At 45.1% G+C, this 24,472-nt stretch overlaps 1 protein-coding gene across 5 annotated transcripts in view; it reads left to right on the top strand.

Annotated features, from left to right (window-relative positions):
* SPATA13 (spermatogenesis associated 13) overlaps positions 1-24,472 on the top strand; it is a 237,326-nt gene that overhangs the window by 160,394 nt on the left and 52,460 nt on the right. For 4 of the 5 annotated variants that reach the window (XM_029602551.1, XM_029602550.1, XM_029602552.1 and 1 more), the window contains one exon: positions 11,346-11,490. In XM_029602551.1, coding sequence (XP_029458411.1) covers positions 11,346-11,490 — 145 coding nt within the window. Of the gene's footprint in view, positions 1-11,345; positions 11,491-24,472 lie in introns of those variants that run through there. The other variant, XM_029602555.1, reaches the window with a different exon arrangement.

Genomic DNA, 24,472 nt, shown 5'->3' with positions numbered 1-24,472 from the left:
GAGAAATGTTTATTTGAAAGACAATCATTACCATTTCTCGGCTATATTATTTCCACCACTGGTTTTCAAATGGACCCTGATAAATTGGCTAGCATCCGAGAATGGCTGCAACCAGTGGGACTCTGGGCCCTACAACGTTTTTTAGGGTTCGCTAATTTCTACAGGACGTTCATTCCTCGATTTTCTCACCTGGTGGCACCTCTCACGGCCCTGACGAAAAAGGGAGCAGACCCCAGACATTAGCCTGATGAGGCAGTGAGGGCTTTTGAGGATCTAAAAACTGCATTTTTACAAAAACCCTGTCTCCATCATCCTGATCCCACGCGACCGTTTATTGTGGAAGTGGATGCCCCTGACGTAACGGTTGGAGCGGTACTCTGCCAACACTCCAATCAAGGGAAACTACTCCCCTGTTCCTACTTTTCTTGCAAATTTTCCCAGGCAGAAAAGAACTACGGGATTGGAGACAAGGAATTGCTGGCCATTAAGATGGCCTTCGAGGAATGGCGGCAATGGCTGGAGGGAGCGCAACATACGATTACAGTTTATACAGATCACAAGAATTTGGAGTACCTTAGTAAGGCACAGCGACTGAACCCACGCCAGGCTCGGTGGTCACTATTCTTTAGTCGTTTTGATTTTGTATTAAGGTACCGACCTGCAACAAAGAACGTCCGTGCTGACGCCCTGTCCCGGCTGCATGAGACCGATGACACACCTGACTCCCCCAGCTATATTATTGACCCGGCCAGAGTGGTCCTGGCCGTCACTAGGACGGCACCACCAGGGAAGGTAGTGGTCCCTCTTCGCTGTCATCCCAAGGTACTCTCTTGGGTGCATGATTCTCTCACGGCGGGCCACCCCGGAAGAGCCGGTACCTTGGACATACTATCCCACTACTATTGGTGGCCCAATTGTAACAAGGATGTACGGGATTACGTGGACTCCTGTCCAAAATGTGCCCAACAGAAACCATTACCTGGTCGACCTTGGGGCCTCCTCCAACCCCTACCGCCCCCTTTGGAACCTTGGACCCATATCTCCACGGAATTTGTGGTGGACCTTCCTGCTTCTTCCGGCAATCAGGTTATTTGGGTGGTGGTCGACCGATTTTCAAAGATGGCGCACTTTATTCCACTGCCCAAGCTACCATCCGCTCTTGAGTTGGCAAAACTGTTTGCTCTTCATGTGTTCCGTCTTCATGGTCTACCACTCCACATTACATCAGATAGAGGTCCACAATTTACGGCCAAATACTGGGGTGCATTGTGTAAAAAATTTGGGATTCAGTTGGACTTCACCACTGCTTTTCACCCACAAGGGAATGGACAAGCAGAATGCATCAACCGTGGATTGAAGACATTAATCCGCCTGTTTGTGAATGATCGTCAGGACGCTTGGTCCTCACTGTTGCCCTGGGCCGAATTTTCACACAATTCACACAAGCACTCAGCCACTGGGAATTCTCCCTTCCAGATCGTTTACGGGAAGCAGCCCCGACCTCCTCTTCCTTTGCCAGTCTCGGTTGCCGGCAGCCCACCTTTCCGCATCACAACTTCATGAACTTTGGAAGTCTACCAATGCTCAGCTATGCCGTGCGGTGGCCGCCTCCAAGAGGATGTTGGATAAGCATCGTCGTCCTGCTCCAGTATTTAACACGGGAGACCGTGTTTGGCTGAGTACCCGTCACATGCGCCTCCGGGTCCCATCTATGAGACTGGCTCCTAAGTTTATTGGACCTTTCTTGGTCAGCAAACTCTTGGGTCCAGTCACTTATCGCTTGCGGCTTCCAACCAGTCTCCGTATTCATAATTCATTCCATGTCTCCTTGCTTAAACCTGTGATCCGCTCTTCGTTCCATGCTGCCCCCTCTCAACCACCCACAATTGCATCTGAGGATGATCCAATTTATCAAGTACGGGAAGTTCTTGATGTCCGTCGTAACTCAGGCGATGGGAATATCTGATTGCTTGGGAGGGCTTTGGTCTGGAGGAGAACTCGTGGGAACCATCCGTAAACATCCTGGATAAGACCTTACTCCAGAACTTCCATCTTTTACATCCTGGTAAGCCTGGTCCTTCTAGAAGAGAGCGTAAGAGGGGGGGTACTGTTGCGATCCCGGGCCGAGGGGTTCCCGGCCGGGATCTCTTACCAGGCCAAACAGGTCCCTCGATGACGGCCGCAGATCGCTCGGGCCGCGGCGCGTCTCTCCCCACATCCGGAAAGCAGCGTCGGGGAGAGCGCGGCAGGACCCTCCCCCTTAAAGGGGCAGAGGCGGGAAAGTCGGGTCGGCCCCGGAGGTGACGTCAGACGCCGGGGGAGATTTAAACCTCTCCCCGGGAAAAGCTCTCTGCCTTTGCAACAAGGTTCTCCTGGTGCTGTTGGTGTTTGCTTTGACTTGCCTACCTTGACCCTGCCTGGATTGGACTTTGCTTTGCCTGCCGCCTGCCCTGACCTTTGCCTGGAACCGGATTCTGCTCTGCTTGCCGCTTGCCCTGACCTTTGCCTGGAACTGGACTTTGCTTTGCTTGCCACCTGCCCTGACCTTTGCCTGGAACTGGACTTTGCTTTGCTTGCCACCTGCCCTGACCTTTGCCTGGAATTGGACTTGCCTTGCTTGCCGCCTGCCCTGACCTTTGCCTGGAATTGGACTTGCCTTGCCTGCCGCCTGCCTCGACTTTGCCTGGAACTGGACTTTGCTTTGCCTGCCGCCTGCCCTGACCTTTGCCTGGAACCGGACTCTGCTTTGCCTGCCGCCTGCCCTGACCTTTGCCTGGAATTGGACTTGCCTTGCCTGCCACCTGCCTCGACCTTGCCTGGTACTGGACATCGTCTTGCCTGGCACCTGTATTGTGTTACTGCTCCACCTTCTGGGAGGGAATTCATCTGGACATCTTCCCGGTGAGTAACCCCGGACCAAGGGTCCACATCTGGTTGAGTTTGGAACATATCACCTCCCTGAGCTGTCTCTCACAGAAACACATCACCTCTGACCAGTCTCCCTCTCAGTCACACACATGCTGTCTCACTTACATACAAGCTCTCAATCATACACAAATTCTCTTGCTACCATTCTATCACACACATACCCAGCTGCCACTCACGCACCCAGGTGCCCATTCTACCACACACATACAAAGCTACCACACACACACAAAGCTGCCACTCACGCACCCAGGCACCCATTCAACCATACACACACAAAGCTGCCACTCACACACCCATTCGACCACACACACACAAAGCTACCACTCACATACCAACACAAGCAAGTTTCCTCTCTCACATGGAGCCTCTTCTCATTGTTTGGCCCAATAAGCCTGGCTTCTGCTCTTCAGCCGCTGCCGGCTTGGCCTCTGGCGGAGGCATGCAACATCACTCCGCTTTTCAGGCCCCACCAGTCTGGCCTCCGGCGACGGCATGCAGGGTCTCTCCGCTCTTCAGCCGCCACGAGCCTGGCCTCCGATGGCAGCATGCAGCGTTACTCTGCTATTAACTTCATCGGCCCACTGGGGGATGATCGATTCCCTTGATAGGCCATTCCACCCCTGAGGAGAAGGAAAGCATACCTGGGGCAAGGGGATGCCGGGTGCCATGACACACCTGCCGGTGCTTGGCGACACCCCGGTTGAGAATCGCTGCTCTAGGGTATCCATGGAAAAGGAACCTTGAGAACATAATGGGCCGGATTTTAAAAGGCCTACGTGCACTGGGCCTATTTTAAAAAGGCCCGGCCCACTGCGTAAAGCCCCGGGATGCACATATGTCCAGAGGCTTCGAAAAAGGGGTGGGATGGGGCAGGACGGGGTCAGAGGCTCCCAGCACAGCAGCTGGCACAGAATGTAAGATAGAGGTTGGGACGCCCGCACGCACGTTTTAAAATCTATCCCAATGTGTTCATTTGAAATAGTCTGTGGTTATGGAGCATAGTCGACGTAAACATAGAAATTGATCTGTTGTGAGACCTCACCTGTAGTACTATGTTCAGTTCTGGAGACTGCATCTCAAACGGGATAGAGACAGGATGCAGGCGATCCAGAGAAGGGCAACCAAAATGGTGGGGGGTGGGGGGGGTCCTCCATCAAATGACTTATGAGGAGAGGCGGAGGGACCTAAATATGTATAGGTGCAGGGGAGATATGATACAGACCTTCAGATACCTGAAAGGTTTTAATGATGCACAATTCACAAACCTTTTCTGTTAGAAAGAAATCAGTAGAACCAGGAGTCACAAAAGGAAACTCCATGGAGGACAACTCAGAACCAGTGTCAGGAAATATTTATTCACGGAGAAGGTGGTGAATGCTAGAATACTCTTCCGGAGAAGGTGGTGAAGACAAAAACAGTGAAAGAATTCAAAGGCGCACGGGATAAACACTGTGGATCCCTAAAGGTTAGAGGATGGACATGAAGAAAAGAGTTCATGGGGGTAACTTGTTGTTGCGGCAGTTACTACCCTTATTCAATAAGCCTGTTGTGATGCTGCTCACAGCCTAGCCGCGAGCAGCCTCTCACCTCTGCGGCCAGGCCGCCGCTGTCTCCATGAAGCCTGGAGGCCGCTGCTGATGTTCCTCCTGCATGGCGGCTGGGCTGCCGCCGCCATGCTCCCATGCGGCCTGGAGGCCATTGCTGTTCCTCCTATGCGGTCCGGAGGCTGCCGCTGACACTATCCCTATGTGGCCTGGAGGCTTCTTCCGATGCTCTTCCCTGCGCGGCCTGGAGGCCACCACCAGCGCCGTTCTTTTCAAGGCCCGGAGGCCGCCACTGAAGCTGCCACTCTCGCGGCAGGGAGTGCCGCCATCGTTGCTCTCCTCTTAGCGCCATGGAGCCGCCGAAAGCAAGGCCTCTTCGTGGCATGGACATCGCCGTCGCTGTCCCTGGTCCCGCCTCCTCCTAGGCGCGCTGCCGCACCTGCTTCATTTAAAGGGCCCGCGGTGGGCAGAGCCCCGCAGCCCCACCTGATGACATTTCCAAGGTGTCTTCTCTTCAGCCCTATAAGAAGGGCCTTCTGTCAGACTGTCTTCACCTTTGCAAGGAGCTAGCCTGCTCCTGGATTCTCCACTGTTCCAGCTCTTCATTCCAGGAGGCTCCGAAGTCCATCTCTGCTTCTTCAAGGCTTTCTGTTCTTTGTGGGAATTCCCTTGTCTTCATCTGTGGTTCCTAGTCCTTCGTCTCCATCTTCGTTTGCACTTCCTGGTCTCTCGTCGGATCCTGCGTCCTCGTCTGTCCTGTCTTCAGATGTTCCAGGCTTCAGATGTTCCAGTCTCCGAATGTTCCAAGTCCTGATAATCCCAGTCCAGAAGTACCTGATGTTCCATGCTCCGTATTTCAGACATCCCTGATGTCCTCGTCTCCAGAGGTCCCTGATGTCCTAGATGTCCAGATGCCCTGATATCCTGGTGTCCAGAGGCCCCGGTGTCCTGATGTACCTGATGTCCTACATTCCAGTCCTGATCCTGATGTCCTCTTCACCAGCTCTTCATCCAGCTTCCAGGTTCCTTTCGCCCATCCTTCCTGGCCTACCTTCACATCTGCAGCGCAAGCCTCCGGAAGACCCTTGCTTTTAATGTTCCTGAATCCGAGTTCTGAGTTCCAAATTCCGAGTCTTGAATCCTGAGTCTTGTATCCCATTCCCGGTCTTCAGAGTACCCCGTGTCTGCTTCTGTCCTTGACCTAGACTCAAGCCAGTCCACGTCCTCGTCTTTGTATCCTGAGCCCTCGTCCTCGTCTGACTATCCTGAGTCCTCGTCTGAGCATCCTGTATCTTCATCCACGTCTGAGCATCCTGTATCTCCATCCATGTCTGAGCATCCTGAATCCTTGTCCAAGTTCTAGTCCTTTGTCTTGTCCAAGTCTCCAGATATCCTCATCTCGTCCTGGTCTTCTAGTACCTATGTCTTGTTCCAGTACCATCACCTGTCCTCTACCTCGGTCCGTCCTGTTGCATCTGCCATTCCCAGGCGTCAGGTCCAAAAGGGCTATCGAGTGGCCAGAGGGCTACCCCAGAGACCAGCATTGCGTTGCTGGGTCTCTCCCGGTGCCTTCAGGCTCGGCAGAGATCAGGGCTCTTGGTCTTCAGTCTGTCTGCCCATGCTTGGACATGTTTTGCCTGCCTCGGCGCTTCCACGGAGCTCCTCTGCAGTCATGCCTTAGTCCAAGGCACACCAACCTCCCCGGAATTGGGACCAGCTTCCTAGCACTCCCTCTACAAAGTCTTTATACTATTGATGCAACTCAATCATTGCTCTGTGCTTCAACGACAGGAAGAAAAGAGGAAAAGGGGAATTGGATTCAGACAGCAACCAACAAGGGCGCTGACTTTTTTGGTCTGGGAAACTGATAAGTATGAGGGTAACCTGCTCGGTGCAGCAGATACTATAATAAGCTTGCTGGGCAGACTGGATGACCCATTTGGTCCTTTTCTGCCATTATTTCTATGTTTCTGTGTTTCTGTGAGTTAGATGTTTAAATGTAACATACTGTTGTATCAATTTTCAAATGCCATTTATACGCATAAAATGCATTTACATGTGAATATCCTATGGACAATTCAGTGGCATATATTGTAGCAATTTTCAAAAGCCCACTTGCATGTGTAAAGTGCATTTGCATGTGCAAAATGTAAATGCTTTTTAAAATCATGTCTTTAACTTCTTTAGAAACACAACATCAAAAACAAGACACCCAATAAAACGGGTACCATTCTCATCATAAACACAAACAGTCACTACAGTAAAAACTGCTTTTCTGTGCACCCTCCGACTTAATATCATGGCGATATTAAGTCTGAGGCCCCCAAAGTTAAAAAAAAGTTAAAAATAAAAAAAAAATAAAAATTTAAAATGGGCCGCGGCTCGTGGGTTGAAAACCGGATGCTCAATTTTGCTGACTTCTGGTTTCCAAACCCTTGGCTGTCAGCGGGTTTGAGAACCGACGCCGGCAAAATTGAGCGTTGGCTGTCAAACTCGCTGACAGCTGCCGCCTCTTTTTACCGCGGGCCCGCTGTCCCGCATGGTTTACTGTATCGGCCCGAAAGTAAGGACATTTCTCCAGGGATGTGCCCTCAAATGTTGTTTCAGGAGACCACTCTAACTGCAGAACTTGATTCCTTCAGTACTATGTAAGTGCTTCATGTTAATGAAGCTTACACCTGGCACCAAGATTGCATGGAGTGATCATTTGCTCCAAAGATGTAACCTGGCATATTGGAGCTGCTGTTTTAATGAGGTTTAGTTACGCTGTGGTTTATAGCTGAATCATTTGGCTACAGTTAGCAAGCCTACATATTGCTGTGTTACCTGAAAACCTGGAGCGCATGGTGGTGTAATTCAACCATTAAAAAAAAAACAAATAGTAAGAATATGAAAAAAGTTAGTAAGCTATCTGTTAAAAATATTTTCAAAAAGAATTATGAAAGAGGACCAATTGGATGCAAGAATTGCTTCTACAAAAACTTAAAATATGTGGCAACCCACCCTTCCAGGTTGACCACCAGATGTCACTGTTCCTGTATAGAACACATTATTAAGGATCCATCCATCTCCCTCAGTCCCTCCCACCTGGAGGGCTGGGGTTGGATGTCTCAACACTATTTAGCCCAGTCATTTTAGAACTATTGGGGATTAGTTTAAGAAAGCCTTGGAAGAGTAAGGATGTTTAAGTTTTACATTCTGCTGAGTCTTCACAGCTTCACCCAGAACGAGTTTCAGAGAGAGAGATGTTACAGAGAGAGAGATGTTTACACCAGCTACCCTCTTGGAGTGAGAGAGCTCTCATCCAGGGAACTGAAGACCTGTGAGTCCACTCTTGTTAGGAATGTGGACCCTTGGGCCATCTGAGACAGATGGTATTGCACTGTGGGGAGCCCACAGTGGATGTCGCAGCCGGGAGGCGGTGCTGAAGAGGTTGTCCTGAGAAGGCTTCACCACTGGAAGCCCGAGGTCCCCCGAGGAGGAGCCCGTAGGGATCCGGGCCTCTTGGACTTAGGTGCGATCCTCTGCGACCGAGGACCAGAAGAGAAGCCTGAAGAGGTAGTCCAGCGAAGCGGCTGAGCCCAGGAGGTCTGAAGAGACTTCACCATTAGGAGCCCGTGAGGGCCCGAGCCACTGGGACTTACGCGAAACCTCCAGGCAGATGAAGAACAAGATACCTGAGGAAGAGGAGAGGGCTGAAGCCGGAGTCCAGGGACGAGCCAAGGTCGGAAGCCGGGAGTCAGATGCCGAAGACAAAGCCAGGGACGGAAGCTGAAGCCAGAGTCAGTGGACGAAGCAGGGTCGGAAGCCAGAAGTCAGAAGCTGAAGACGATCAGGGATCCAGATGCAGCAACTAGAAACTCTAACAGAGTGAACCTCGTTGCAAGGCGAGGCAATGAGGCAGCTGCAGGGTTTAAATAACCCTGCAGCATCTGACGTCATCACTAGGGCTGTCCTTCAGCCCCCACGCTGGCCCCTTTAAATCTGGAGCCCCCTGTGCGTGCGCTGGCCTAGGGGGCGGGGCCAGCGACAGAGGATCGGTGGTGTCTCCCTCGCAGAGGGAACGCCACGGCAGGAGGTAATTCGGGCCTAGGCGGTCGAAGGAAGCTTCCAGCGGCCCAGGCTGGCTGTGAGGAAAGAGGAGGTCCCGGGCATGGCCCGGGACCGTAACAACTCTAAATCCTAGGTGGACAAGCATCAGTGACAGATCCTGCTGAGAGAGACAGTGATGGCTGAAGGTATGTCCAATTCACCAGTAGAAGTATTTTTTGAACCTGAACAGTATGGGGAGGTTTTTGGATCTCCCCACTGGGATGCAGTGCTGAGGGAGCTTGATCCCTTCTGACTTCTCCCCAAGAGAAATCCTCAGAAATATCAACTAAGGATGAAAGAACGAGATTGGGAGAACTCCACCTATGGGACCAGGATGGGCTAGGTGTCCAGAAAGGAGAATGGAGTAAGGTAGGATTTTTGTTGTGAAGTGGGACCCCCTCAAATAGGATTCCCGGATTAGCCACTGGGTGTGCTTTGTAGAAGTAAAATCACCATGGGAGCTCCACCCAGATGCCAGAAGTGAAAGGGGATACCTTCCTTCAGAGGAAATCATTCATGTATTACAGTCAGATGTAACTTCACTATTTATGGTCAAATAGGACTTTTATTTAAGGATTTTCAAATCAGTAAAATTTTCTTTAACACCCAAGCCTGGTCCTATCAGTTTGCCCCTGCACCTCATCTTATGGGATGCAACTACACTCTAAACACACTGAAAGCAAGACATCGTGGTCTGGGCCATAAGCGAGAGCTTCCCCCCATAAAAAGAATCCCCCCAGGATTAAGAGTTTGAGCATGGGAGAACATTGCTAGTTGGAGCAGTCCCGAAGAGGAATAAAGAAGTTTGTGTGCCCTGGGATTAAATACCCCACTAAGGGTTACAAAAATATAATATTTGGTATTTTATTTAAAGAAACAATTAAATTCCCAATGGGATGGAAAGAAGTGTTCTGCTAACTCTTTCGGTGTGTGGTGTTTTGGATCATTGCCTGGTTTGAGAAAATGCTTTGCAACACATTACCAGTTAGTTCCTCAGGGAATGCCACTGTCTAGCACAGAATACCTATAATAATACTACTCATTTTTATAATGCTCTACCGGATGTATGCAGTACATTATAGTAGTTATAACTATTCGGGCATAATAAGTCCATGTACCACAGAGCTTTCAGTCTAAGGACTTGATTTACTAAGCTTTTTTTTTTTTCCCATACATAGACATAGAATGGAAGAAAACCCAAAGTAAACCAGGCCCTAAATGGGTACCTTAAACCAGTGGTTCCGAACCCTGACCTGGGGACCCCCCCCCCCCCCCCAGCCAGTCAGGTTTTCAGGATATCTACAATGAATATGCTATGCAAATTTTCTCTCATGCATATTCAGTGTGGATATCCTGAAAACCTGACTGGCTTGGGGGATCCCCAGGACAGGGTTGGGAACCACTGCCTTAAACAATGGGAGATGAAGTGATGTTCCTTAGTTCTCAAGGAGTGTTGGAAGAAATGGGATTTGAACCCTGGTTCCTTGCTTATTGCTCTAAACCAGGTATGGCGAACTCCAGTCCTCGAGGGCCGCAAACAGGCCAGGTTTTCAGGATATCCACAATGATATGCATGAAAAAAATCTGCATGCACTGCCTCCATTGGACGCAAATCTTTCCCGTGCGTGCTCATTGTGGATATCCTGAAAACCTTGGCCTGTTTGTGGCCCTCGAGGACTGCAGTTCGCCATCCCTGCTCTAAACACTAGGCCACTCCCATTAATTTAGTTTATTTATTTATTTATTTATTTTATTTTATATATACCGTCGATCTGTGGACAATCTAGACAGTGTACAATTAGTCATATAAATAAAAGCATAGAAGCCAATGAAGCCATACATCCTAAAAAAGAAAACAAGTTTAAAATTAATCAAAACTAATAGACTCGGGGAAGAAACTATTGACAGGTTGATATGAAAAGAAAAATACACCTAAAAGAGATTTGGTGTGAGGCCATTGCACCCATAATAAAGTTTTGCAGGTTTATTGTGGGGTGGTAGATGCAGGTCGTCATAGTAAAGTTGCTTAACATGGAATAAATGTGCAGACTGAGACATTCAAGCACTCAGGGAGAACAACTGACATGCACAGTAGTGACTATTTCAGTGGGCTTGCAAGATGCTCCAGATTTAAAGCGTGTACTGGGATGAGAGGCACATTGCTCCGGGGTTAAATTATCTCACAGTGAAAAACTGAGTCTCCTGTGTTTGCATGTCAGCTTCCTTATTGATTAAGTTTTGGGCTAAAAATTCTGCAGATTAGTTTTCCTGCACAGCTTTGAAACTGCATCTTTTGCCCAAGGATTCTATTTCCTGCAAGTTCTAGAAGAGAAAACATGAACAAAAAAGTCCATGGAAGCAAAAGCTTGTCAAAAAACCTCTTTGCCTCATTCATAAATCTTGCACTTTCAGACAAAAGTACCATTGCACTTTTTGCAAAGTTTTTGCTTGTCTGGTTTTTTTTTTTTCCTTAGGAAATATTTTTCTGTTTTAAAAGCTGCTTGGGCAAAAGGTGCTCTATTTCAAATTTGTGCAAGGATACTGATATGCACATTTATTTTACACTTTCTTGCTTTACTTACATTTGTCCTTTGGCATATTAAATATATCTGTGCCAGAAGAGAAATATACAGAGAACTTCAGCAAAACCAGAAGCTAAACACTGCATGAAAAGCAGGGGTCTATAATTAGTTCGGATTGCAAAGGAAACCAGCCCCCTTTGGAAACCTGCAATGTCCTATACATTTTCTGTTAAATAAGAGTGTTTCTGTTTAATTGCAGCCAGGTACACGGCCACCTATCCCAGCTCACCAGGTGCCTCCGTATAAAGCTGTTTCTGCTCGACTCCGACCCTTCACCTTTTCTCAAAGTACACCCATTGGCCTGGATCGAGTTGGACGAAGACGTCAGATGAGAGCTTCCAATGGTAAATTTTAAACATCTTTCATCGGAGGTCTGCATTACCCCAAGCTTGGTTCAGATATCTTAATAAAATTCAATAAGAGGTGAATTTTCAAAGTACTTAGACGTGTAAGTAGCCTGTACGCGTGTAATCTCTATTTTATAAACATCAAAAGTATGCCCGCACAAGCACGAATGAAAGGGGCGTTCCAGGGTGGGGCCAACAGTTACACGCATAAGTTGCTATCATAAAAAAGTCTTATGAAGGTGCATCTGGCAACTTATTCATGTAATTTTACATTTGCTAATTATCTTGTGTAATTGATAGCAGGCTTGTTTATTGTGTTCTGTTGGCCGAATGAAAAGTCTGGTGAACTGGAGGGAGTTGAGGCTGAAGCACCAGGAGGGTCTCGATGACGTGGAGAAGGACTGGGCAAACCGGTTTTAAAATACACAGACGTCTGTGCATAAATCGGGGTTTCACCCGAGTAAGTCCTACTTCATTTTTGTACCTAAAATATATGTGCGTATATTTTTCAAATAGGTAGGAAAAGCACATGCGATCAATGCATTGAAATTCTCGCTTTCAAAGCATGCATTCATACGTAAGCATACAGACGTGCATATGTTGCGGGATTGAAATACACATATTTTATATGCATGGGCTATAAAATGCTATCTTAGATCTCTAAGCCACTATATACGTGCAGTGATGGTAACTTTCAAACTGGTGCACACATGCATCACCGCGTGCACAGAGACGCAGCTCTTTTTTATATTTGTGCGCCTCCCCAGCTTGCCTAGTTAAGAGAGAAGTCCTCCAAAAAAAACCCTAGTTTAATAACCTTCAATGCCCTCATTAGCCCTGACTCTTAAAACCTCACAGATCTGCCTATTTTTATTTGTTTTTTAACTTATATGTCGTCCGTAAAAGAAGGAAAGTTATGCAGCAGAGGGCTTTGGCACGTACTGAATTGCGTAAGTATTTACGCACACATCTCAGGTTCACACCCTGAAACGTGCATGTCCATGCCTTGCCCTTTTTTGAAAACTTCTAAGATGTTGCGCTCCGCAAGGTACACGTGTATCCCGGCAGCTTTTAAAATCTGCTCAGCGTGCCTGAGCCCGACTGATTTGAGCATCCCCCGATTGATGCGCATGCTGGGCTTTTAAAATTCATCTTACACTGTATCTGTGGCCGCTCAAAGTCGTTTGAAAGTTATCCTCCATGAGGCCAATATTCAATTGGCCATTTAGAGGACAAGTTATCCAGCTACAGATAGCTGGATAACTTGCCCAGTATATTCAACGGGATAAGCGTCCCACTGAATAGATTTGTTTAAAGTTATCTGGCTACATGTAGGCCAGGATTGGGGGGGGGGGGGGGAGAGAACAGTGTCTGGTTAACATTTTTAGGAGTGAGAGGGTGAAGAAATCACGGCCCGACAGAGCCTTTAAAGATATTTGGAAGGGGGGGGGGCTGCTGAGGGAGGGGATGGCCCACTTTCTTTAATACTTTTCAACTCTTGACAGCGTTACTTAGCTAGATGTGGTTAAAGATATCCGGTTAAGTAGCATATTATTCAGCCACACGAGGCTGGTATACCCAATATTCGGCTAGGTTAGGCGGATAATGCAACCCATCCCCAGAATGCCCCTGAAACGCCCCTTTTTAAGGGCTTAAAATAGCCAGATAAGCCATTTAGACAGATAACTATTATGTTACCCATCTAAATGGCTTTTGAATATAGACCTTCAACAGAACTGTGTTAGACATTCAGCCCTGATTTTGTCCCCATATAACAGAGAGAGGGTAAATTTCAAAAGGACTTTTGTGGGTCAAATAGCACTTTATGTGCAGAAGTATTCTTTTAGAAAATTGCCTGCTCGATATGCAGATAAACTTATGCACATGTGTAGTGTTGGTGCGTAAATTTATCTGGACTCAGCAGAGGCATTCCTGGATATGGAGTAGGCGAGGGGTATGCTTGCTTAAGAAGCATGAGCATAAATTTTCACCAGGTTTAGCAGATTTAGCAGGTAGAACTTGTGCAGATAGATTTGGTGGAATAATCTTCAAAGTGGTCATTCATGCACAAGTCAGCTTTGAAAATTGGTGTCATTTAAGCACATATTTGCTGGTTAACAGGTGCAATGTTACAAAATTACCCTCTTATTCATCACCTATTCTACCACCAGATCTCTTTAGCTTGAAGACAAGGTGAACCTGTAGCAATAAGTTTTATGAATCGGAGTATTTTCAGAAGAGGTTGGTTGATGTCTTCTACTTCATCCCAGATGCTGTTGTTTCCCACTATTTGTCTATGAGGAAGATGCATCGGGGTCCATTTTCAACCGCTGTGTGGCTCGGCTAGTTAGCTGGATAAACACAGCTAGCTAACTAGCAGGGTATGTTTAGCTGCACAGTTACGCCACTGAATATATGTTAAATTACCTGGTTATGTCTAACTGGCTAACTTTAGGTCAGCCCTATGGTTTGACCAGCATTAGCTGCATGAGTTAAACCTTTAACTATAAAAATCAGAGTTAGCTGTTTAATGGTGTAGCTTGCTTATTGCAGCGGTTACTACCCTAACTAATTAAGCTAGATATTTCACTTAGATGCAGTTCCAACACCGCTCTCTACATTAATGGTGGGGGTGGAAGGGAAATAGAACCAAAAGGTTATTAAGAGCCAAGAGTAACAGATAAGTATGAGGAAAAAAAAAGTGCGAAACTTGCTGGGCAGACTGGATGGGCCGTTTGGTCGCCTTCTGCCGTCATTTCTATGTTTCTATGTTTCTATAATTTATGCAGCTAACTCCGTTCCTCCTCAGAATGCCCCCTTCTTATCCAGCTCAATTCTATTTGGATAACTAATTATCCGGCTAAATATAGCTGGGAAAGTCATTTAGACAGATAACTATTACATTATCCGTCTAAATAAGAACATAAGAACATAAGAAAATGCCATACTGGGTCAGACCAAGGGTCCATCAAGCCCAGCATCCTGTTTCCAACAGTGGCCAATCCAGGCCATAAGAACCTGGCAAGTACCCAAAAACTAAGTCTATTCCATGTAACCATTGCTAATGGCAGTGGCTATTCTCTAAGTGAACTTAATAGCAGGTAATGGACTTCTCCTCCAAGAACTTATCCAATCCTTTTTTAAACACAGCTATACTAACTGCACGAACCACATTCTCTGGCAACAAATTCCAGAGTTTAATTGTGCGTTGAGTGAAAAAGAACTTTCTCTGATTAGTTTTAAATGTGCCCCATGCTAACTTCATGGAGTGTCCCCTAGTCTTTCTATTATCCGAAAGAGTAAATAACCGATTCACATCTACCCGTTCTAGACCTCTCATGATTTTAAACACCTCTATCATATCCCCCCTCAGTCGTCTCTTCTCCAAGCTGAAAAGTCCTAACCTCTTTAGTCTTTCCTCATAGGGGAGTTGTTCCATTCCCCTTATCATTTTGGTAGCCCTTCTCTGTACCTTCTCCATCCATAAATGGCTTTTGAATATGGACCTCATCATTCCTTAGCCCTGTGTTTCACTTTCCATTAACTGTATAGCAGAGACCGTGTACTGACACTTATTCTTTAATTAAGGTGGGACTCTATAATGGGGTGTGGCAGCACATTGATGTTTATTTTATGGTGGTCAGAGAAGCAAAAGTAGCCTGGTTAAAATTTTTGACTTGATTGTGATATTTTATCCCTTCTCTAGTTTTGACCTCCCAAAACAGAATGAAGTCGTGTAGTCATCATGTTATTCCACTTAGAAATAATGGTCAGGAAACAGTTTACAGGTGATGCATTTTTATTGGACTTACCTAATACTTTTGTTACTGGTTTTCAAGAGTTATACTTCCATCATTAGAAAATGAACTGTGAATGATATTGCCTAAATATTAAAAACAAAAAAGCAAATCCCACTGTCAGTTTATTTATATAAATAGAAGCATAGAATATGACTGCAGATATGGACAATTAGGCCCATCTAATTTGCCTGATTTCATTCCCAGTGCAGTAGGACCCAGAAAACAAATCGGAAGCCAATCCAATTGGCTCTATAACAGAGAAGAAATGGAGATCGGTGTATAAAAAGCCCTTTATTTGAAATTAGCCCGACTCTGGCCGAGTTTCGCTCTATAATCGAGAGCTGCCTCAGGGGCAATGCACATTAACAGGACTTATTACATGCCCTCAGATAGATGTAATAAAATTGCCGTATCCACTTTTGAAATGTTCCAGTCTTAATCTGTTAATGCACACATCGGTCCGCTGTAGCAAGTGCTTGTGCAGTGCGGTATTGGGTATGAACGCCACCTAGTATATTGGTTCTTTTAAATGAGTTTAATCCTGTAACCTTTGTCTCAAACTATTCAGGTGGCGTTCATACCCAATACCGCACTGCACAAGCACTTGCTACAGCGGACCGACGTGTGCATTAACAGATTAAGACTGGAACATTTCAAAAGTGGATACGGCGATTTTATTACATCTATCTGCAGGCATGTGATAAGCCCTGTTAATGTGCATTGCCCCTGAGGCAGCTCTCGATTATAGAGCGAAACTCGGCCAGAGTCGGGCTAATTTCAAATAAAGGGCATTTTATACACCGATCTCCATTTCTTCTCTGCTATATTCCCAGTGCAGTGCCGTAGACCCCAGTTAATCTCTGGCTTTCCCTTCACATTTTTGCAGCTAGGGATCCTCTGTGCTTCTTCCTTGCTATTTTGAATCCCTTTACGGTTTTCGTCTCCAGCATTTCCATTGGAAGGGCATGCCATGCATCCACCAACCTTTCAGTGAAACCTCAAACTGTGACCTCTTTTGTGATAGCGCCTTCTATCCCCTGAAAAATGTTTGCTTCTTGTGCCTTATTTATATCTTTGAAATATTTGGATGTGTCTATCATATTATCGCATCTCCCTTCTCTCTCCTATCCTCATCTCAGATGCTCTTTAACAGTGGGAATCTTCAACAATCTAGTCCTTGAGGAAGGGAATATTCAAATATAGCAGAACAGGTTGCTAGATGGACAGAATTATGTAAAGCCTTAAAAAACAAACTAAGAAACGTAAATTTAGTTTGGTAACTAACTAGAAGTCAATGAAGGTAATGCATTCTAACTATTCTGACTATTTTGAGAGCCTTTCTCTGGACCTCCAAAACTGGATACAGAATTCTGGATGAGGGCTCACCAACAACCTATACAGAGGCATAATCACTTCCATTTTTCTTTTGGTAATGTCTTACCCTATGCACCTGGTATCTTTCTGGCTCTTACCATCACATGATCTCACTGTTTTGCTACCGTTAAACTTTTAGGTACCAACCTTCCACAAGTGGAACATTTTTTCATATACTTTTAATTACTTGCAAATTTTTTTATACCATATTTATACCATATTTGGGTCTAGTTAACTAAGATATGTAAAAAGGGGCATCAGGAAATAATTCCTTCAATGAGCAGGATCTAAAAGGTTAAATCATTGGATATGAAGACTGCAAGACCTCTGTCCTGGTTAGTGCACTTTGGTATTCTACATCCGCTGTTTACTGCTCCCTTGGACTTCTGCAGCCCAAATGCATGACTCTGCACTTTTTGGCACTGAATCTTTACTGCCAAGCACTTGGCCTCTCCTCAAGCTTTCTCAGTTCACTTCTCTTTCGGTCTATTCCCTCAAGGGTGTCCACTGTGTTCTAGCTCTTAGGTTCATCTGTAAAAAGACAAACTTTTCCTTCTAACCCTTTTCTGATATCACTCAGAAAGATATTGAACAGAACTGGCCCCAGACCAGATTCCTGAGGCACACTAGTAATCAGGGAAAATTGTATTTACCACTGCTCTTTTTTGTCTGCTACTCAACTGGTTTCTAATCCAGTCCCCACCACCTTGGAACCCACCCCCAAGCTGGTCAGTTTATTTATGAACTTCTTATGTAGTATGACAGTATCAGAAGATTTGCTGAAATCCAAGTAAACCACAACCAGCACATGTCTATGATCTAATTCTATAGTCACCTAATCAAAGAAATTGATCAGACTAACCAGCCTGTAGTTTCAAATCCCCTCTTTACAAAATCTGCCCTTCTCCAGTAGGGTTGCCAACTGGCTCCAGATTTTCAGGACAGATTAATCCAGTCCTGCTTTTATCACACTGCATGAATAGGTAAATCAGAACTACAAGTCCCTGCATGCAGTGGGGTAAAACCAGGACTGGATCAACCTGTCCTAAAAATCTGGAGCTACTTGGCAACCCTGCTCTCCAGTCCAGTGAAATAATTTGTGTCTCCAATGATCTATTGAACAGATCCTTCAATCTGGTCACCAAAACCTCTCTGACCTCCCTTAACATCCTAGGATGCATCCCATTCCAGCTTTGCCCACTTTCAGTTCTAGTTCTGCATAAACCCTTTCTTCTGTAAGTGGAGTGACATCTACTCTAATGCCATTTGTGCCCTTGCCAACAATCATCAGTTCTCCGATTCCATCTGCGATGAATGAGGAAGAAAAGTATTTGTTTAGCATTTTTGTTATGTCCTTGTAACCCTCGACGCAGTCCTCCTTTTGTCCTGTCAGTCTTGCAGTCCCACCTCTGCCCTTCCTCCTTTCGCTGACATACCTGAAAAAAAAAAAGGTCCTGGGCACCTCGCTTTCCCATCTTCATTTTCTTTCCTTCCGCTTTTGCCTTTTTGTCCTGAGCACCTTCCTTGCTTCTTTCAGATTTCAGATAAGTCTTCCCTAAGCTCTTCTTTCTGAGACTCCTTCAGGCAACAGTATTCTTTAACCTTCAGGTACTGTACTGCTCGGAGGAAGGGAAAGATACTCTCTCCCATGTGCTAGATTGTGATTGTGCTGAAAACCAGATCTATTTGCAGCATCTGAGTATTGGTTTTTCCCTGCCCCGTCGTGGACAGTGTACCTCCTTGTCCTTAATTCATGCAGATGTCATTCAGTTTTAGCTTAGCTTAATTTCCTTCTTTGATATACTGAAAATCCATAATCAGATCTACGAGGTTTACATGTAAGGCACTCACATCTAGTATCATTCCCTTTGGGAGAAGAGGTTGTACCACTCTTGAGTTTTCTAGTCATTATCTCTCTCTTTTTCTGTTTCACACTTAGGGCCTCATTCACTAAGCCATGTTAGGCCATTTACAGTGCGAAAAATGTGTAGTAAATGGCTTAAGGCAGAGAACGTGAGATATTTCAAATATCTCATGTTATCTGAGCCCTGGATTCAAGTATATTTAAATGCGCTCATTAACACGCAAATGCACGCTAATGAGTTCATTGCTACCCTGAACTGTGCTAATCAAATAACACGGTTTGCTGAAAAATGTGCAAGCCAATCTATTTGAAATGAAGTAAGCCACAACTCAGGAGTTGTGGCTAATTTCCCGCTGGTACATTAGGATGTTAATGCATATCCCGATGCATCCACGGCCTAGCATGACAGGGGCTGCTCGGCCCCAAGATCGCCCACCCTTCCAAGAAATTAAAAAACTCCTGGATCTCCATGAACCGGATGCTCTTTAACAGTGGGAATCCTCAACAATCTAGTCCTTGAGAAAGGGAATATTCAGATATAACAGAACAGGTTGCCAGATGGACAGAATTATGTAAAGCCTTAAAAAACAAACTAAGAAACGTAAATTTAGTTTGGTAACTAACTAGATGTCAATGAAGGTAATGCATTCTAGGTGAGATATGTTGGGAATACAAGGTTACAGTAATAACCCGAGCTGCTGCATACTGTCCCAGTCAAAGAATATTCTGTAAGTATTTAGGAAGGCCCAAATAGAAAGAATTTTAGTCTGATTGGGCTATCTCAGAAGCCTAAATAACTGATCTAAAATTGGAAGGATGAAGCATTGTTTTTATTTTTGTTGCTGGAAGCTTTTATTAGTGCCTTCATAATCGGAGGAGAAAAGAGGCGGGGTACATGCATGGCTTAAGTTTATCTGGATAATGCACACTATCAGCTCAAGCTCAGTAATGTTATCAAGCTAATTCTGATCAGAAAAGTATTGGGCCTAATGTTAACCAGAAAACTAAAAAAAACGGAAACCCTGACATGCTGATTGGCTGCCGATTTCACCCTCTCCTCCTGATCCTCTATCCTTAGATCCCTGCCTTATAAAAAGGTGTTAGCCTCCTGAACCCCCACAAGTGGCCTGCTGGGCTAAACACTAAGGAGTGAATTTTCAAACTGTCCAGCGTTGCTCGAGTTATGTGATCCATAACAGCTATACATTTTAAAACTGAACAAAAGTGAAAACCATAAATATCTTAAGAACATAAGAAAATGCCATACTGGGTCAGACCAAGGGTCCATCAAGCCCAGCATCCTGTTTCCAACAGTGGCCAATCCAGGCCATAAGAACCTGGCAAGTACCCAAAAACTAAGTCTATTCCATGTAACCATTGCTAATGGCAGTGGCTATTCTCTAAGTGAACTTAATAGCAGATAATGGACTTCTCCTCCAAGAACTTATCCAATCCTTATTTAAACACAGCTATATTAACTGCACTAACCACATCCTCTGGCAACAAATTCCAGAGTTGAATTGTGCATTGAGTAAAAAAGAACTTTCTCCGATTAGTTTTAAATGTGCCCCATGCTAACTTCATGGAGTGCCCCCTAGTCTTTCTACTATCCGAAAGAGTAAATAACCGATTCACATCTACCCATTCTAGCAAGCATACAGAAAGTTAGGGAACCTCTCTCTAAACTATATTAACAGTATATTAGATGTCTCTCTTTGCTCAACTCTAGAGAGCACTCGGACCGTCAGCTGCCAGTATTCAAAATGGCACCGATAGCCTTTGCCCTTACTATGTCACAGGGGCTACCGGTGCCATTGGTCAGCCCCTATCACATGGTAGGAGCACAAGATGGCGCCGGCATCCAGTGCTCCTACCATGTGATAGGGTCCGGCCAATGGCACGGATACCCTGTCACATGGTAAGGGCAAAGGGCCATTGGCGCCATTTTGATTAGTGGCAGCAGACGGCCCGGGAGCGGGAGATCGCTCCAGGGACCCCCACTGGACCACCAGGTACCTGTAAAAAGTTTTTTGGGAGGGTGGGGGAAGCTAAGGGATTAGTTTTAAATGGTTGGGGTGGGTTTAGGGGTTACTTTTGTGTGCCGTTTTTTCTGCCCTCCCCCAAAACGATAAGAAAACCCCCACGATCAATATTGTGGGGTTTTCCTATCTTTTTGGGGGAGCCCCCGATTTCTGACGATTTTGAAAATATCATCCGATATTTTCAATCGTCCGAAGCCCGATTTACATCCCTAGAAAGTATACATGTTCTTGCATTGGAAATATATGCATGGACTTTCACAGCAGAAATATCCAGTATTTTATAAATTATGCAGCTCCCGCTATATGATTTATAAAATACTAGCATTAATTTCCATGTGTCCACTTACATGTGTAAATGCTGTATCATGAATAGGTTTGAAAGCTGAGCTGCCTGTGCAATAGAACTGACAGCTCTTGGCACATTAATATTAATTTGCTGAATTTACACTGGGTGAAAAGACTAATGATTGGTTCCATCATTAACAACTGTCAGTGAAAGGACCAATCTCCTTTCAGCACTGAGTAACTTTATCTATCTAACTTTAACCAGATAACTTTTCTCCCTCAAGTTAGCCAGTTAAAATTACTCGGTTTTGAATGTCAGTGAAGGGGAACAGTAATTGGTCTTTTCACCTGGAGTGAAGTGAATAAATTAATGTTAATGTGCCCTAAGCTGTGGGCTTAGTATTCAGCCCAGCGGGACAATTGTTGGGATTCCGGAGCTCGGGATTTGGCCATCATCTTTTTTTTTTTTTAAGGTAGTGGATAGCAGAGATCGGCACCCACTCAGCATGCTAGGGGTTTTTTTTCTTACAATATTCAAAAGCCAAGTGTGGCAACATTGCCCGAATAACCTGTCTACTCCTTGGGATCCTGCCAGGTATTTGTGACCTGGATTGGCCACTGTTAGAAACAGGATACTGGGTTTGATGGCCCTTTGGTTTGACCCAGTATGGCAAGTCTTATATCCTTATGTTCTTAACCTTATCTTGGTAACTTTAGCTGAATATATTCAGCAAGAGGCTTATCTGGTTAAGAGCCACAGAATAAAAATTTAACTGGTTATCTTTAACCCGCTAACGTCCTGTTCACTGCATCTTTGAATATTGTCCTCACAGATGCCTAAAATCAACATTTTACATGGGACTACCATTTTTAAAAATTCAAACTCTATGATGCTCTTCTTCAGCTTTTTTCAGAGGGAATTCTTTAAGTTAATATTTGCCAAAGAGTAAACATGACTCAGAAGTGTCAAGTGAGCCTTTAACATACATAGACGAGGTTTTTGTTTGGTGATTTTGTGACTGTTATTTTTGATTACTCATGGTTGGACAGGTTTCATCTGTAGACATGTTGTTTATCGTATGCTGGGAAATAGCATGAAACTTCTAAATGACTCCCTCTGTGTCTCACTTCAGGACTTTGGAGGGCTCCTGTAAAGTGCTCTCTTTGGATAATGGACTGTAAAAGACAGGGGTTTCAAACATTTGAGAATGGAGTAAAGTAGAAACAATGCTAGCTGTTTCCGTGTTATTTTTTAAAGTTAGTTATGAAGACACAACAACGTTGCAGAGCCTTTCTAGATCAAGCACTCCGAACAACTGGGTGGATAATTAATAAGGGCATAGTATGCTATTTATTGTGGTACATGAATATCTTTTAGCACTCTCTGAAGAATTTGCATATTTCATGTGTGAATAAGAGATGCAGCACTTTTGCTATAATTTTTCCCAAACTATTTATATATTCTTAGCCACTAATAGTGACTTTGTGGTGCTCTGCACTCTTTAATGATGTCATCAAAGACTATAGAAGAACCAAAAGACTCTTGTGGTTAAACCTTAAGAGCTAGAAGTCTAATTTCAGTGTTTGCACAAAGTGTATTTCTGTGCTTTGCCTGCAAGTTCAGTATCCCAATACTGAAATAGGTTCTGTCAGAATACACAACAAAGGCGTGAAGTTTGATATATCTCATTGGGTCATTTCTACTTAGTTCTTAACAAATAGAGACACATCTCAGGGATTAAAGGGCAAATGTTTGAGCATTAATTGTAAATAAAAAGACTGGGACATATTCTAGAAGTCACTGTATATTCAGCTGCAGATGGGTTAGCAAAGTTACTGAAGCTGGATAAACTTGTCCAGCCAACTTTGCAGGAATATTTAATGGCACAGGTGCTCTGCTGAATATCTCTGGCTGTCTTAAAGTTAGCAAGGTAAGTGTATCTGTCCTAAAGTTTTCCAGCTATAGTAGCCAGAAGATGCTGAATATCAGTGTTTATCTGGCTAGCTTACGTGGTCATGCCCTGTGCATGCCGCACACATTTTTGAAGAGGCCCGGCCATGCGCATAACCCCCAGTACATGCAGAAGTGCCGGGCCATCGGAAAGGGGCAGGCCGGGGTCGGGCCAGGACAGCTCCATTAGACGCTGTTCCAGGGAAGCGCGCGCCGGCAGCCAGCCAGCGCGCTGAAGTTACTTCAACTCGGAAGTTGAAATGTTTTAAAGCAAAAATAAAAACTAATAGTTAAGGGGGGTTAGAGGTCAGGGAGGAGAGGGGAAAAGGTAAGAAGGTTAGGTAGGGGTATAGGGAACTGGGGAAGCCCTACTCGCGTCGCCACATGTTGGTTTTTGAAATTTAAACCCCCCCCCCTGCATGCGCGAGTCCCGACCCGCCCGTACGCACGTGCATGTGCGGATTTTAAAATCAGGCGCGCGCATGCTCACGGGAACCGTACTTTATAACATACGCACGCCGATGCGCATCTGTTATAAAATAGCCACATCCATGTGCGTGTGCTGGGAACCGCGCGCATATGGACGCACGCGCGCAATTCTTAAAATCTACCCCTTAGTCGGATAGTTGACTCTAATCTGGAATGCCTTCTGCCGTGCCCCCTAGTTAGCTGGATAACGTTTTAGCTGAATAAACTGCTATCCGGCTATCTGTAGGCCAGTCGTTGGAGTGGGATTTTCAAACCTGCCACTTGTCTGGAAAATGGCACTGAATATTGGCCTCATAATTTTAGTCTCATACTGGGCAACTTCTGTGTCAGGCTCATTGAATTAGCATACATTGGAATCTTGTGAGGAATTTTTAAGCCATCAGTAAGGCTTCAACTTCTATTACTGTTTCATTATCTCATCTTTCAGAAGTATTCAGTCTCTGCATGAGATGAGGACTGCAGGTTGCTGAGGTGCTTCTTTCTAGTTTTTCTACCTTGTTGTTTAGTCATTCTTCCTGCCCCAATTTTGTGTATCTTATACCCAGAGCGTGGCAATCCTGCTCACCCAGAATGCAATAACGGCCACCTCGCTGAAATTCAAATTCTCTGCCTTGGAACAAAGAACCTCACCTTTCAAAACAGTCCTATATCTTACCTAATAGGTAAGATAACTTGTCTGCCATAACTCCTATGTTTGTGAACTGATTGTAGTGAGTGAATCAGTCTGTAACAAGAGTTGACATTTCAGACTTGAGATAATTCAACCATCTTTCTGTATTACCTGTGTCCAGCGTATGCTATCTGCTCCTGCTTTCAGGCTGATATTAAATTACATGTCCATCCTAGATCTAAGAGGAGTCTGTGAACTGAGTTGAATTAATAGGCAGGTTCATTTGTTCACTCAACCAAGCATCTAAATACACATGCCCAAAGTTAGGAAAATCACTATTGTTGACAGATGTAAATTAAATGGAGACCATCAGAATTTTGCCATAGACTGCACTCATTTTTCTGTGTGTCTTATGCCTAATGCATAGCATGCAAATATAATCATTTGGTCTCATTGAAAAAGGAGCTGAATGAGGTTAAAGCTCAATTAGCTTCAATTACAAGAATTACACCCACATTGCATTACTCAGAAAATAATTCCCCAACATCACAGAGAAACCAGAAG

Source organism: Rhinatrema bivittatum, chromosome 5 (genome assembly GCF_901001135.1).
Source record: "Rhinatrema bivittatum chromosome 5, aRhiBiv1.1, whole genome shotgun sequence".
Classification (NCBI taxonomy): Eukaryota; Metazoa; Chordata; class Amphibia; order Gymnophiona; family Rhinatrematidae; genus Rhinatrema; species Rhinatrema bivittatum.
The sequence above is the reverse complement of the archived record's forward strand: the minus strand, read 5'-3'. Positions and strand labels throughout refer to the sequence as shown.